This window comes from Girardinichthys multiradiatus, chromosome 2 (assembly GCF_021462225.1).
Source record: "Girardinichthys multiradiatus isolate DD_20200921_A chromosome 2, DD_fGirMul_XY1, whole genome shotgun sequence".
Lineage (NCBI taxonomy): Eukaryota > Metazoa > Chordata > Actinopteri > Cyprinodontiformes > Goodeidae > Girardinichthys > Girardinichthys multiradiatus.
The window spans coordinates 22,312,659-22,329,657 of record NC_061795.1 but is presented as its reverse complement, the minus strand read 5'-3'; the positions used below and the strand labels follow the sequence as shown (position 1 = coordinate 22,329,657).

The following is a 16,999-nucleotide window of genomic DNA, read 5'->3' as shown; positions in this document are numbered from 1 at the left end:
GATGCAATGTGTTGTTTAGTTTAAGAGCAACCGTTTGCGCCGAGGAATTTGCTGCTGGCATGACACCGTGCGATTCCCAGTTTCCAATAAAAACAGTCATGCACTCAGGATCTTTGGAGAAAGGCTTTTCTATAATCCAGAGGAACAATCGTATTATACGAGGAGCTCTTTGTTCAGTTGAGCCAGAGGGGTAGTTAGTCTCAATTAACAGAACGCACCACTTAGGCATAAGGAACACAAACGGATCAGCTCAGATGCTGAAATGTACTGTAATAAACATCACTGCTTTCGTAGGTATATGCAGGATGATGCACATAATTTAAAAATGCAGATTTTACATACATTTTGTTTGTTTTGTTTTAACATGTTCTTTCATCTTACATTTAAATGAGTCATGGTAGAAATAGTAACAGGTGCATACTGCCATCTTCTGGATGTTTAAGTAAAGAGCTCACACAGAACTGCACAGAACTGTTTAAAGAAAAAAGTGTTTAATATGACGATTAAATTTAAAGCAACAAAACGAGAAAAAAAGAGATCAACAGATTCTTAATAGTTTAGTTTTATTCATAGTAATAAAAAGACATGGAAACTTTCTAATGGCTTTCAAATCCACTTTTTATTTCTACCAAACAAGATCCAGATCCAGAAAGATGTTTTATACAAAAAGCCTTCATTTTCCAATTCATCAGGTTTAATTCATGTGAATGTTTGGAGGGCTAACAGCAGGAAAGCTGACTGAAACTGTTATGTGCTAATGAGTTTCCTCAATAGCAGTAGATAAACAATAAATGCTCATGACGGAGGGGATTAAAAACACAACTGACATAAAAAGGCAGTCTGTTCACTCATGTACCCTAAAACACATCATGCTAATCTTCTGAGAAACAGAGCTCAGGTTTTCATGAACTGTAATCCATAACCATCAACGTTTAACTGAAATAAATGTTTGGAATATCTGAATTAACACAAGTTTCACTGATTTACTGAAAAAGAATCGTTTTTTAATATAATTTATTGAGATCTGTATAAACTTGCCCAGACGCTGTCTTAGACACTGAACAATGGAGTTTAGGGGAAATGGATTGTGGATGTTTTTTTAATTAAAAAGGAGTCATACAGAGGTTAAATTAAGACGCTCGGGGTATAGGCTACAGTAGGCTTTCTGTTCACCAAAACATTCCTTGTTAAAGAAATAACATGGCTTTATGAGTGATGACAGGTTCAGGGATTCGTATTTATCTGATTCAGACCAAAATAGTGCTGATGAGCTGCAATGGGAGCCTTAGTCTGCACATCATAAACAATAGAGAGGAAACAAAGAACAGTAGGACTCTAACAACTAGAGCATGTGGGTGAAAACTTTCTCGTATGAAATGCTGACCGAGCACCGAAATGCCTTTATCCCTTAGTGAACATATGTACAGTCAAAAATAACAGACGACATGAAAATATAAAAGAGAAAAAACGGATAAAAAAGGAACTCAACACATCACACATACATTTCATGTAGGGCTGTTTGCAGCCAACAGGAAGACAGAGATTCAGAGGATAATGAATGACAGCAGGAAGGGGGAGGAGGTGATGGGGGGGTCAGCGGAGGCTAATGCCAGGGTTACTGGGTTCAAAGAGCTGACTTTGAACCAAACCAAAAACCTCCACCGCAGCAGCCCTGGGCAGAGCCCTTGCTCAGCACCAGAAATGCCAGGTGCAGGATCACAGAGTGGCAGTAATCCTACAAATCCTACAAAGAGATCCTACAAACACATTCTCTGGACTCCCTCCCATCTGCCTGCCTAGAAATCTAAAGATCTTGCTCTCAGATCACCAAATGTCACTAAAGTGCTCGCTCTAACACCGTGCCGCGGTCTTCGCAGAGGTCGGCCGAGACAACAGCAAAACGAAGAAAATCTAAATGGACATTTGCATCGAATAAAATGATAAAATTCTTAAGCTTTAAAAAAATACAAAATACAAAACCCATCAAAGTATTAGACATTAAATATGAGTCCAACATGTGTGTCAAAGTTGACTGAGAGATGTGTGTACGTTTTCGAGAGTGGGACACGTTGGGTGAAGGTGTGAGAAATTTGCACAGCTGTCAGAGACACGAGAACCTTAAATGGTGAAGACAGGTGTCTTGATTTCCCTGTGCGTGCGTGTGTGTGTGTGTGTGTGTGTGTGTGTGTGTGTTTGTGGAGGAAAGAGAGGGAGAGATCGTCCATCTGTATTTAACCTGCAGCTGGTTTTGTGCTCAGCTCAGTACTTCGGTACTTTGGTGTAATCCTCCTGGACGACACTCTTGCACAGACACATGGAGAGGATCATCCCCAGGAGCTGCAGCAAATAGAGTCAGATTTATCATCAGAAATTAAACCCACCAACAAATTATCAAGAATTACTTTACAATGCATAGTTTTTCACTGAAAACCCGGGAATAATTCCTCCGACTTGAAAAAATTACATTTTCCCTTTTTTTCCCACAAATCATATACATTTTTTCACGTTTTATTTAAATTATGTCTCCTGTGCGTGTGCATTTTTCCAATATTAAAACCAAAGCAGCCTCCCTGTTTTGTTACGTTAACATATTGTGAATATGTCTCTACCAGCTTTGCACATCTGACAGAATTTTTTATCTCCTTTGCAAAATAACTAGATTAAATAAATAAATAAATTGAATGGGGAGCATTTGTGACTTGCACTTTTCAAGTATTGCCTCAGACTATCAAATGGATTTTGACTAGACAATTGTAACACTTGTTACATGTTTTGATCTAGCTGTATGTTTGGGGTCTTTGTCCTGCTGAAAGGAGAACTACAACCCTGTTTCAAGTCTGTTGCAGCTTGTGAAGGGGTTTCTTTCAGGATCGTCCTCTTATTTAACTCCATCCATCTCCCTGTCCATCCAGACCAGCTTTCCTGTCCCTGCTAAAGAAAAGTATCCCCACAGCATGATTCTGCTATGGCCACGTCTTGCAATGGAGATATACAGGGTGGTTATTTTACTGTCAGACAAGGTTCCCATTTGGTCTCATTTGATCAGAGGACTTTCTTTGACATGTCTACTGTGTCCCATACATGGCTAGCAGAAAAAGGTAAATGTAAATATAAATCCTTTTCATTTCCATCTCCAAATGATCCCAATGCAATTTCTAACAAAGTTTCTTTTCAATAAATATCAAGCAGAGCATTAAAGCGTTAGCCGTAGTGCTCCACTTGTGAAAGTAAATCTGTTGGGCTTTTTCTTGGCACTCAGACAACAATTCTGAGTGCTAGTCTGCCGGACAGGACACAGAAAAAAAATAAAAATGCAAATGGGACTTTTAATGGATTTCCTTAAACTCTGGCTTTCTTTTTGCCACTCTTTCAAAAGAATAAATAACCATTGTCCTGTCAGATTCCCCCACCTTAGCTTTGGGTTGTATGCAGCTCCTCCAGGAGTTACCATGGACCTCTTGGTTGCTTTTCTGATTAAAGCTCTCTTTGTTGCATGGCCATGTTTTACAGTTGTGCCGAACCCTTTCCATTTTGGGGAGACTGGGTTGAACAGAGCCCCGTCACATGTTCAAAGCTTGGGATTTTTTTTTTTTTTTTACTGTTCATCGGTGTTCATGTTGCTGTTTGTTCACTTATGTTCTCTAACAAACATCAGAGGCTGGATTTATATTGAGATTAAATTACACACAGGTGGACTCTGTTTACTAATTAAGTGACAGCAGAAAGCAAGTAGTTGCACTGGATTTTATTTAGGTGTATCAGAGTAAAGTGGGATCAATACAATTATGTGCTGCAATTTAAAGAGTTTTATTTGAAAACAAAATGAAAACAGTTTTTTTCCTATTTCTTTGTGTTGGTCTGCCCAATAAAATACATTAATGTTTGTTGTTGTGGGAACGTCCGAGGGGTATGAAAACTTTTACAAAGTATTGTTCATGATATAAAAAGTCTGAACCAGGAAGAAATGAATATCCTACCTCCAGAACCGCCACACCGACACAAATCCCCAGAATAATTCCACAGTTATCCAGCACCCATTTCTCCACGCTGGTCATACAACCCTGTGAGAGATAACCAAAAAGGTTAAAAAGTACACGAGGACAAGAGGGCGACATGCAGAGATGAATGGATGTACAATCGCAGCCGGACATGCTCAGAGGCTTCTGTGGGGGAAAGAAAAACAGGGGGCTAAGCTGAGCTCTGGCAGAAACAGAGACTGTAACCTTTCTGAAGCATGCAGACCAAACAACAGAACGGTGGAGGTTTCCTGGTGTTAAACAAATAGCGCAGAATAAACAGCTTGTCTCAGCGGTCAGTGATTCCCGTTCTGATTATGTTTTACTGAAGCGCCACACTGAACTGGCGGCTGGAGATAAACATCGTACAGCAAGCCAAGAAATGTCATGATATAAGGTGTGAGGTCTGTCAGTGCAGGAAAGAGAAAACCTCACTCAGCTGAAGAAACAGAAAAACTGAGAACGGAAAATACGTTAATAATCAGCTACAAACCTCTTTAACAAGAGTATTTATAGTGTTTAATAATTATTAAAATTCAAAATTAAGCAAATAGTTTTTTTACTACTGGTTACTTTTCAAATTGAGGTTTATTATAGTTCATTTCATCCAACTTTTTAAATGCATGTTGTGATCAAACCTCCAAAAGTAAACAAAAAGCCCATCAAAAACTCTCCTAGACCCTTTAGGTTTTACCCTAAAGAGCTGCTGCATCTCCAGATCCAGTCAGAACTTTTTCCAGATTGGAACAATAATCCAACATACAACTTTAGTGATTTTGAAAATGTGAAAATTAATAAGGGACATGTAAGCATATATTAGTGAGGGTATAGTACACCTAAAAGCCCGTATTAGAGCTGCAAAATATCCTGAATTGCAATTATGATCACAAAATCAATGATTGCCAATGTGCACTGTCTGGTAGGATTTAATGTTTCAGGTGCCAAACCTGAAAACGTTGCTCTTCAATAATACAGATCTTAGCAACTGAGGTCCTAAAGCTCAGCGTGCGTGGCCGGGCCATAGTGATGATGAGAGCTTAGAGGCAAATGTGGTTAATTATAGCAAAAAACATCTCAGTATTTGATTATAATATCACAATTCTATGTTTTCCTCATCTTGCAGGCCTTGACTGTATGTATAATTGTGACCCTGTAAATAACAGCCATAATAAGTACAGTAGTTCCTGCCAGGATCCAAAAACTCCTAAATGACTCAAGAAACAAAGTGTGGAATCTACCATCAGTGGGGATTTTCAGCAGTAGAGTAGAAACAGTTACGTACCGCTGCATAGACAGGTGGTTGTGCAGACAAGCTTTCACACAGGCCAAACTGTTTCACCTCAATCCCCGGGAGAGAATCATTACGACAGGAGCATGAGTAGAGATTCTGCGTGCTGTTCTTGATCAAAAGGTTTTCAGACCAGTTGCCTGGACCAGTCCACCCACAGCAATTCATCTGGTGACATGGAAGACAGGAAGGATGTGAGCACAGAGGAGATGGAGCAAAAAAAAAAAAAAAAACAATCATAAGAGAGAAGAGAAAGATAAGAAAATCAGACACAGGCCAAATCTTTTGAGGCAGTTTCTTCTTGATAGCTGTTTCCAGACGGATCAGAACCAAAGAGGATTCACAACAGAACAGTGACTACAGTATCTACCTTTAAAACCTCTGCTGTCCGTAGTGAACCATGACACGAGCATAATTTGCCTCAGCCACGAACACTGAGAATACTAGCAGTGTTTCACAATGCCTCAGTTGTTCAGAAAATCCACAAAACCAGAAAGCTGTTCCAGTGAAAACTGTTCAGAGTGATGTCTGTGGGTTTTTGCTAAGCTGATATTTCCCAAAGCCGTGAGAGTCCTTTGGCTCCCAATTTAGAGCAGCAAACAAAACCTGTACAGTCATATTCCATAAATTGAAATATGTGATCCGATGAGGCTTGTCTGTTGTCAGACCTAAAAGTACGTCTAAAATTAAGCAGGTATTAAGCAAGTATTAAATATACTTTTCATTCAAGGACACAATATTACAGCAAATATTCAAATCTTAAATGTCGGGTTTTGTTTGTTAAAAAGAATTTACAGTATTTAGGTTCGGTAAGAAATCGGTACCATAGTTTCATGTCTTTTCTATTTGTGGATAATTGCTCTTGCTGTGATTCTCTCGAAACCCAAAACCTTAGAGATGGCTTTGTAACCCTTTCCATTATAGATGTCAATGATTTCGTTTTTTTATCTGTCCTTGACTTTCTTTGGATTGAGGCATGATGTGCTGCTTGAGATCTTTTAGCTTACTTTATGTTGTCTGACCGCTTCTACTGAAGTTATTTTTGACTGTACCCGTAGAGGTAAATCGGATTGACCGTGGCTGGTGAAACTGAAGTCAGAATATCCAAAAAATGTGGTCAATGAAAATAAAATCACAATTTAACAAGGGGGGCATTATATTTTCACGCAGGGTCAAAAATGAAATCAGCATTTGAAAACTGCATTTTCTATTAACTCATATGAAGTCAAAATTTGTTTGATGATCTGAAATGTCTGATGTGATAAGAAAAGCAAAAAACAGGAGAACGCTGGGAGAGGGAAAATACGCATTTATAGCACTTTATGTGTTCACTGAAACATTTAGCAAAAACACATGAGCCTGTTTTCTTGTCCCGTGAGAAGGCACAACTGGAGGACCCCTTAACGTATGTTTTATTTCTTTTCCTCCAGCTGGATTCATTGACTCACCGTCCTCTGAATGAAGTCCCAGGCGTGCTCTGTGGTCTTGTTCTGACCGCTGTAGTTGGTTATCATTCTCTTAATGATGCTGGACATCTCATGTTTCAGCTTGAGAAAAACAGTAAATGACGGGCAGGGTTATATAAAACATGCGGCATGTTATCAGATGTAGCCACACTGGTCCATGATTATCATAACTAGCACTGAAATAATGAACCCATCCTCATTAACATGTTTAGATAACAATAAGTACACAAAAGGTCTCTCTGAGGTGTAGATTTATTGCTAACTTCAGGGAAAACGCAGCCAGATTTCAATAGAACGAAAGTGTCTGAACTCCACATCCAAATGATAAACATTTAAAGTATCGATAAACTGATTTAAGTCATCAATCTGATATGTTCTAAAAAAGCTTTTAACATAAAGTTTTATACCAGACTTTTGTCAAGTGTTAATTATTGAAAAACTGGATAGCGCATACCAGCAAAATGCTTCTAAACACAAGAGAACAAAAAACACCCACTCCCTTCCCATAGTTAATCATCAAGTTTCATGGCTCATGTTTCTCGGCAAAATGCTACAGTTCACACATGTTAAGCCCCATGTTGAGCTGAAGCTTTGCACAAACACAGCTAAAACTGGGAACAACGCTGTGTTTATGTGTGTAGGACCGCAGAGCGGTAGCTGCGATGCAGCTTCTGAGCTCTACGCATGACAAGAGAGAGCCTCACCCTTTTCTGAGAAAGCACACCACCCTGCCCTGTGGTCAGCCTTAAACACAGGGAGTGTGTCAAAGGTTGCAGGCTCACATGTGCTATGACCGACAAACGCATATATGTTCCAGAGCTCACAGCTGAAACCGTCTCCCCCTATCTTGCTGAGTGCAGAGGTTTATCAAGGCTGGTAGAGCTTTTTTCTGTCCTTGGAGAGAACACACGTCAGACACTGATGTGTTCAAATAAAACACTCCCCCAGAAACAAACACAAAGGCCTGGCTCACTAATTGATTTTCTATATAATCTGATAGGACCAGTTTAACATGAATAAACTCGCTCAGTTTTAAAGGCACCTGCAGTTATTATGTTCCAGAATACACAGGGGTGACAAAAATAAGTCAGAGGAGATTTTTATAATAAAGGGATGAGTTAACAAGGCTTCAGATTAGGTTTTTTACATTGGTTTGCTTAACGTCTGCAGTTAGATTATGCCACAACATCTGGATGCAGCAAAAATTTGCTAATCTCCTTTGTCACCTCAATATTACATCTTTAAAAGACAAATCTATGTCATTTTACATGCTCATTGATGGCAATATAAACAGAGATGCTGCCACTACTGATGATGATGATGATTATTATCATTATTAATATAAATGTTTTTATTATATTGTTAATAGCATTATTATTATTATTGTTATTTTTATTATTATCATAGTTTTGTTTAAGGATATGTAAAATTAAAAATGAAAATATTTATTGATTTTTCCACTTTATTTTTGCAGAATAACTTTTGTTGAAGTTATTTGTTTTTTATTTATTTCATATTTGTTGTGACTTTTACCAAAGATCCACTGTTTCAGTAAAACATGGTTATTTTGAGTTTTGGGGGCTTTTTCCATAGAACCTGTATTTTTTAATACAATTTACTGACAGTTCATAATAATCGTTCACCCTAAAGCACTTTACAGGTCCTTCTCAAAAAATTAGCATATTGTGATAAAGTTCATTATTTTCCATAATGTAATGATGAAAATTTAACATTCATATATTTTAGATTCATTGCACACTAACTGAAATATTTCAGGTCTTTTATTGTCTTAATACAGATGATTTTGGCATACAGCTCATGAAAACCCAAAATTCCTATCTCACAAAAACGAGCTATGAACCTAATCATCTGAATCAACGAGTTAACTCTAAACACCTGCAAAAGATTCCTGAGGCCTTTAAAACTCCCAGCCTGGTTCATCACTCAAAACCCCAATCATGGGTAAGACTGCCGACCTGACTGCTGTCCAGAAGGCCACTATTGACACCCTCAAGCAAGAGGGTAAGACACAGAAAGAAATTTCTGAACGAATAGGCTGTTCCCAGAGTGCTGTATCAAGGCACCTCAGTGGGAAGTCTGTGGGAAGGAAAAAGTGTGGCAGAAAACGCTGCACAACGAGAAGAGGTGACCGGACCCTGAGGAAGATTGTGGAGAAGGGCCGATTCCAGACCTTGGGGGACCTGCGGAAGCAGTGGACTGAGTCTGGAGTAGAAACATCCAGAGCCACCGTGCACAGGCGTGTGCAGGAAATGGGCTACAGGTGCCGCATTCCCCAGGTCAAGCCACTTTTGAACCAGAAACAGCAGCAGAAGCGCCTGACCTGGGCTACAGAGAAGCAGCACTGGACTGTTGCTCAGTGGTCCAAAGTACTTTTTTCGGATGAAAGCAAATTCTGCATGTCATTCAGAAATCAAGGTGCCAGAGTCTGGAGGAAGACTGGGGAGAAGGAAATGCCAGAAGTCCAGTGTCAAGTACCCACAGTCAGTGATGGTCTGGGGTGCCGTGTCAGCTGCTGGTGTTGGTCCACTGTGTTTTATCAAGGGCAGGGTCAATGCAGCTAGCTATCAGGAGATTTTGGAGCACTTCATGCTTCCATCTGCTGAAAAGCTTTATGGAGATGAAGATTTCATTTTTCAGCATGACCTGGCACCTGCTCACAGTGCCAAAACCACTGGTAAATGGTTTACTGACCATGGTATCACTGTGCTCAATTGGCCTGCCAACTCTCCTGACCTGAACCCCATAGAGAATCTGTGGGATATTGTGAAGAGAACGTTGAGAGACTCAAGACCCAACACTCTGGATGAGGTAAAGGCCGCTATCGAAGCATCCTGGGCCTCCATAAGACCTCAGCAGTGCCACAGGCTGATTGCCTCCATGCCACGCCGCATTGAAGCAGTCATTTCTGCAAAAGGATTCCCGACCAAGTATTGAGTGCATAACTGTACATGATTATTTGAAGGTTGACGTTTTTTGTATTAAAAACACTTTTCTTTTATTAGTCGGATGAAATATGCTAATTTTGTGAGATAGGAATTTTGGGTTTTCATGAGCTGTATGCCAAAATCATCCGTATTAAGACAATAAAAGACCTGAAATATTTCAGTTAGTGTGCAATGAATCTAAAATATATGAATGTTAAATTTTCATCATTACATTATAGAAAATAATTAACTTTATCACAATATGCTAATATTTTGAGAAGGACTTGTATACACTATTTTTCAGCCTCACATTAAGATGTGAGTAGTTATTTTTTTTTATTCTGTTCTTTTTTTTGCTACATTTGATGGGGTCTTCATTAATAAGATGGCACTTTAGTCCCCTTTTAACAAAAAAAAAACCCCACAAAAACATCACCTGAAAACTTTGCATATGTTGTTCTGACTTCTATTCAGGGCCTTTTAAAATGTTGTACTTTTTATTTCAACAGTATTCGTAATTTACCCCACCTATAGGGGGCGATGTATTATCAGGGACTTGAACGAAGGCTAATGTTTGTCACAAAAAACATTAGTAAGCAGAGATCTGTTGTCCTCACTCTGTCCCATATAAGAAAGATAAAAATATCCTGCAATGGGGAACTGAGAAGACAATAAAATCGTTCAACACAATCTGTTCACTACTTCCTGTATCTCCTTTCTCCATCCGGATCTGAAGTAATTTCAGTTGCAAACTGACATCCTGTAAGTTTCCATTTGATCATCTGAAAGTGTGTTTCATCACAGGATGCAGCAGGTTCCCTTACAGGTTTTAACTCAACTGGTCACAGCTGTGAGGGGAAACACAAACACCCCAGCAGGCAAAAAGCTGCGCCCGCGGAAGTAAACGTGGTGGGATAGAGTGTATGAGAAACAGGGGGGCAGGTAGGCACAGCAATAATCTACTACAATAGAATTATAACAAAAATTTAAACTTAAGGAAGCAGAGAAAAATTGCTAAAAAAAAAAAGCCTGTGTGTCTTACCAGATCCCTCTGGAAGTAAATGAGAACTCCAGCAGTGACCTGAGCAATGAGGATGAGCAGAAGGCAGGTAAAGTACTGTGGGAAATAAAGAAACATGACAGGAAACAATATTTAATATCTTAACCTCAAAAACAGAATATATTCAAATGATAACAGAGACAAAACATTATTGGGTGGATACTTTTAACAGGTACTGACATTTAAATTAGTAGTTCAGGTTTATTATCAATATTTTAACATAATACATGAATACACTGTTAGAAAAATAAAATAAGGAGCAGGACACCACAATTATGAAAATTTAAGGTAACTGTTTTTTACAGTATCTGTTTTCTAATTTACAGAGTAAATATGTACAAACAATGGTGTTTGGAGAACAATATGAACCCTGCCCTACACTTCTTCAACCAGCCTAATATTGTTCTAAGATTGACAGGTGTTGTAGTTTTCAATTGTAAATGGACTGGACTTCATTTAGAGCTTTTTTACACTAGAACCACATTCACCCAGAGGCGCTCACAAACTCGCATATCTTCAGATCGGCGGGCAACTTAAGGGTCAAGTGCCTCACCCAGGTGTACATGGACCTGCAGCAGGGGAGGAGGCTGGAATCGAACACCTAAACATTCCCATTGCAAGCTTCTTACTCGTCCCACTGTGCCACGGTCGGGCAAGAGAAAAAGCAGGAATTACAAGATTATCACCGTCTATGCTTCAAAGCTTTTATCTGGCTTTTGTTAAACTAAAACAAGCGCATTAAAGTAAAAAGTGATAGGTGATGTGTGTTTAGAATAAAAATGTGATGAATTTAATGAAAGAACTGACACTAAGCCCAGATCAGAGCCAATCAAAAGAAAATCATCTCATTCCGATCTCTGGCCCATTGACTGCTGCGTTTCTACTGACATTCAATGGCATCAAGCAGTCTGAGAAATTATATTTTTAAAAATGCAAAGGTTTTCCCATTTTTTTTTTTACATACTTACACCAAGATAATATTCTATGCTTTTCAGTGCGGTGCAGGAACCAGGCATGGGTGGGTATGAGATCCAAATGGTGTGATACAGTTTGAGTAAGTTTACTGCAGTAATAACAGAAAAATGTGTAGCACGATCTAACATTTTATTTCTAACAGAAAAGCAACATTATTCCCACTACTAACATATTATAACATATAAATTGTTAAGCGTAGCACTGTTGCCTTGCAGCAAGAAGGTCCTAGGTTCGACTCCCGGCCGGGGATCTTTCTGCATGCAGTTTGCATGTTCTCCCCGTGCATGTGTGTGCTCTCTCCGGGTACTCCAGCTTCCTTCCACAGTCCAAAAACTGACTGACTTTATTTGACTGACTGTTAGGTTAACTGGTTTCTCTAGATTGCTCTTAGGTGTGAATGAGTGTGAGCGTTGTTGTGTCCTGTGTGTCTCTTTGTTGCCCTGTGATGGACTGGCGACCAGTCCAGGGTGTACCTTGCCTCCTGCCCGTAGACTGCTAGAGATAGGTACCAGCTTCCCCGAGGCCTACTATGGAAGAAGCGGTAGAAAATGACTGACTCACTGTTTTAAGCGAGAAAAAAGTGTAGTAGCCCTTTTTTCAACAAGCTGACGTCAGTGCATACCAACAGCTGGAAAAGGGGGGAGAAAACTGCGACTTTAAAGAGTATAATGGAAAATATTTGTGGTTTTGAAACAGTTAACTTCTGAAACCTTGGCATACTGATTGCTCTTATTGCAGATTTACTCACAAAGATGGATTTATGAAATTAACATAAGTTTTTGAAATTTCAGAACCCTCCACAACCAACAATGTTTGTGTGTGATTGTAGGGGAGGGATGGTGGTGGTGGTGGTGGGGGGGGAGGGGGGGGGTTATAAGCAGCCAGCTGGTCTCTGTCACTCAGAGAAGTAGGTCACGTCAGCTCTTTAGTTAACCCCTAGCAGGTTTACCGCTGTTTAGGACAGACACCCATCCCCACTCTTGTTGAAGCCACCCCCCACATTCCCCTGGTTTTATCTCTGACACCTCTCTCCTCACAGCAGCACCGAGCACCCTGCCAGCACCCAGCCTAACACATTAGCAGGAGTGTTCAAGGGCTTTACTGTCAGCAGGGATCTATCACATGTTATTAACCATGCTCGAGTGGCCAGGCAGGTGGATTCATGCTAAAAACAAACGTTTCTTTTGTGGGGTTAAGTGACAAAACTTAACTCCACAAAAAATATTAAAATTGGCCGGCATGCAAAACACTTTGAGCGGCAGCAAAGTAATATCGGGATAGGTTTTAGTTAAATCATCTTGACACCCCTTTACCGATATAATTTATAAATTCACCACAGCTTGGCGTCCCGTTAATCTCAAAAGCTGTCAGGGTGATAAAACCTACATCAGTCCTCTGAAGAGTGAAATCCAACTATAGCATGAAGCGTCAGAGCTCCTTCTGCCTGTGTGTGTTTCTCCTCACCAGTCCCAGCAGACAACGGATTTCATAGATGGCTCCAATGCAGCCGAAGAAGCCCATGGCCATTGACAGAGAGCCCACTCCAATGAGGATATATGAGGCCACCTTCACTGTGTCAGAAGATTCTTCTGCAGAAGATAGAAAAAAAATGCAGAAAGTGATCAAAAGACAGAGAACATTAAGTAAATGGCAAAAAGCTAAATTTGTGTTACAATAAATGTCAGTTTTCTTCACTGAGTTAAGCCTTAATTTGATTCAGACAGTTACTCTAAGCCATACATTTTTCACAGACTAAACACTTTTTGTTCAAATTAAAGCATCTCTTTACGACAAAATATTTCTCCAAGAGTTTGCCACCAGAGGGAGTCGAACTGGGACCACTCAGTCTGTCGCTTGATTCAGTGATTTCACTCTTTGGTATGTGGATTGGGTGAGATCCAGGATGAAGAGGAGGAGGAAGAGGAGGGTCTGAGACTAAAAAGAGGGCTGCAAAGCTTGAGAAGAGATGAACGAGAGCCATTATGTGGCTCTGTGCTATCTGTGCTGGAGGAGCCCCAGAGATGGAGAGCTCCATGTCCAGATGGAGCCAGAATCTGAGCTTTGTGAAGATTCCAAGCTATAAAGATACCTGGCAAAGCAAACGGGGTGGACTCAATAATCTGAGCCATGAGGTGAAGCAGAAAACTGTCACAGAGTCTCCTCTACTGGTGCTAGACTTTAGAGATGCATCAATTAGACTTTTAATAGTCAATACCATTATCCAGCTTTCTGTAAGAGTCTGACATGCTGATTTTCTTTCTAAGGACTATAACATATATATTAATATGTGTGAACTTATATAATATTAACATCAAACATGACAAACATTGAAAACAAAGGACAATAATGTGCTGCAGGATAATCCATAGAAGTTATAGGTCTGAATCCAAGAGAAATCCTTAATCTGATTATTTTACTAAATTCAAAACAAAACAACAAAATACCTCCAAAGTAAAGTTTGTTAATGTGGTTACAGGCTTTCAGTTTTGATGCACTCAATAAAAAGGAAAGAAAAACAATTTCTTTCAGCATTTGTCCAAACATCTTATAAGGTTGTAATATGATAGGCCAGCCATGGGATGAAACAACATCTTAACTATACACAGAATAAAAGGGAAAACTTCTTCTGTCAGTAAAATCTCCAAATCCCAGAATGCACAGTTCAACCCATCCCCCTGCACAGAGCTCCCAGGAAGGAAGTTTTACAACTGGAATCCCTGTGACGTGAGAGATCAACAAACTCTGGTGTGCAGCACTGTTCGCCCTCTTTTAGCCGCAGGCATCAACTGGCCTCATTGGGGAGACATGCGCGTGAATGTCTGGACCTTGCTGGCTGAGTAAAAGACCACATCTTGGATCCAAAAGTTAAGTACAGTCTACTGTACTGATAACTGCGACTGTTAACCAGCAAAAAATAAGACTGTTGCCTTAACCTTTCTTTCTGAGCCTCAGAAAAGAATCTGAGCCACACATTCCCCAAGAAGAGACGGTGTCCCGAACTACGTCAAAGAAGTGGTGTCTCCTCCACTGCTCTGAGAGAAGATAGCATAGGAAGCGCAGCCCTGCACGCATTCCTGCATGTGCTAGTCTGAGCAGAAATTTCTTTCCCGGCCAATACTGAGAGCGGCAGCCACATAACTCACTGGCCCCTGGGACCTTCTGTCCTCCTGTTAATCAGAACCCTTCACAAAAGACGTCGTGTCTGGGCAGAGATAATTGGTTGAAGATAAAACTATTTAAATATTGTTTATTTCATTGTGTTTCATTTGTTTGTAGCTCTAAATATTTTTAGTGGTAGCAGGCTACCTAGACTTAATGCTTCAAATTTGTTTTGGGTTGAGTTTGAAAGTTAAGACAAACTTGATTTCATTGAGCGGTTTAAACACTAATTGGTCCGGTAACATGAGCTTTCTTAATTTTATCTGTGTTTCTAATCTCTTCTCAATAACCTGCATAAAATAGGTCAACAAAGTTCTCAAAACATGTTAAACCATGTTTCCGTTAGCTGGTAAAAACTAAAGTTCCAGTGCTAAGATGGTAGCAACAATTAGTTCAGTTGTGTGTATATGCGTCTTGACTGGCCATAATGCACTCCTACACACATTAAAGTTATTTTTAATGATATTTGAAGGTACATGTGGAACTTAAAGGGTTGCTATTATAGGCTATTTACTTTAACGTGGCTTTAAGATGCCATGTTAGTAGTCCACCACTTAATCATTTAATAATCGTTCACTTTGAAGGATAGTTGTCAACATTAGCAATCAATTGTCCCAAGGGTTATAGATTTCTAGCTCTGCAAATAATACTTTTAAAATGTTCTTTTATGAAAATAATATTTTATCTTCCCTTCTGATTTTTATTTTGAACTAATTGTTTGAACACATGGCAACTGTTTTTCTTAATACGTTTTAAAACTAACTTAACCTCATTTCAAATTCCCAAAATAAACCTTGGTTCTGAAGCAGACATATTCACACTGAAATGTGATATCGCTGCATCATTTTATTGCTTATCGATTATTCTTTGTAATATTTCTTACATAGGTTATTAGTTTTCCTCGTCCTTTTCATTGTTACTTAGTAGTTTAGTTGAATGTTCCAAGTCAAGTTAAAGAATTTGTTACCTGAAGTATTTTTAACTGGAAGTGTAAGTATTTTCTTAGGAAATTCCTTTATTTTGGGGAGAGGTTGTTTGTGTTTATTCTGTATATGTGTACAGGGCTTGCTGTTTGAGAATAGCATTCTGTGGATTTACTCCATCTTTTGTTTTATATTACCACACCTCACCAGGCAGGTATTCATAAAACAATAGCTGTTTGTCTATTGTTTCCTGATAATCAGGGGGTGACTTTGTAACTTTGATTAAAAGTACTAACTTTGTTAATGATTGTCTTTGGTACTAAATAATAATTCATAGCCAAACCAAATGTATTGTTGCACGACAGTTACATAAACACAAATAATCTCCTCAGTCTTTTTATGTTATCCTGCCTACTTGTCATCACAGGATGCGAGCTGCATTATCATTGGAAGGCAAATAAGTTATCTGTCATGCTCCAGGATATTTTCCTACCATGTTCCAGTTTTATTTAACCATTTTACCCTTTAGCATGGACATTTTCTGTATCAGACATCAAAACAGGGTAATCCTTAAAGAATGCAACCCCAAAGAAAAAGACAGTGTCAGCGTGCAAACTTTTGCAAAGACTGTAAATGTAAAACAGTGAAGAAAAACCTTTAAAAAATTTAATATGATGTTGCACTTTGCTCCAAAGAAGCGGCGACTTTACACGGGTTACCGCAGCAGCTCATGTTGTGGTGGTTTGGCATGTAATTTAAAGCTGAACACACTCGGGTGAACATAGGCTAAGCGTTCATGTGGCTCCAGGGTAGCATTCAAAAGAGGGGAGGCATTCTCTTTGAATGTTGTATATGAAACACACGACTGAAACATGCTATTTAAGGTCTCTAACACACACACAGCTTTCCAACACAACCAGCAACCAGCATCTGCAAAAGCAACAGATGTACTTAGGTTTCTTTAACACTATAATTACATGAAGAATTTAAGAATTTAGGGCGTGCAAAATAGAGGAAGTGTCAGAAGAGAATATTAATGAGACAGTAATGTGAGAATAATAAAGATCTAATGTAACAGTATATTAAGGAATAACCAGACATATACAAGATAAATTCTTAATCGCAGACTAACAGAGTCACTGAGACCTAATCATTGGGTCTTTTCTC

The 16,999-nt window shown here is 39.2% G+C and overlaps 1 protein-coding gene across 1 annotated transcript in view; it reads right to left on the bottom strand.

Annotated features, from left to right (window-relative positions):
• Positions 1-600: 600 nt before the first annotated feature.
• The window catches only part of LOC124860050 (CD82 antigen-like), a 35,127-nt gene continuing 18,728 nt past the window's right edge, over positions 601-16,999 (bottom strand). The window contains exons 4-9 of the mRNA XM_047353024.1: positions 13,215-13,339; positions 10,758-10,832; positions 6,753-6,851; positions 5,299-5,472; positions 3,978-4,061; positions 601-2,337 (exon numbers count right to left, since the gene is read on the bottom strand). Coding sequence (XP_047208980.1) covers positions 2,260-2,337; positions 3,978-4,061; positions 5,299-5,472; positions 6,753-6,851; positions 10,758-10,832; positions 13,215-13,339 — 635 coding nt within the window. The 3' untranslated portion in view covers positions 601-2,259. The remainder of the gene's footprint in view (positions 2,338-3,977; positions 4,062-5,298; positions 5,473-6,752; positions 6,852-10,757; positions 10,833-13,214; positions 13,340-16,999) is intronic.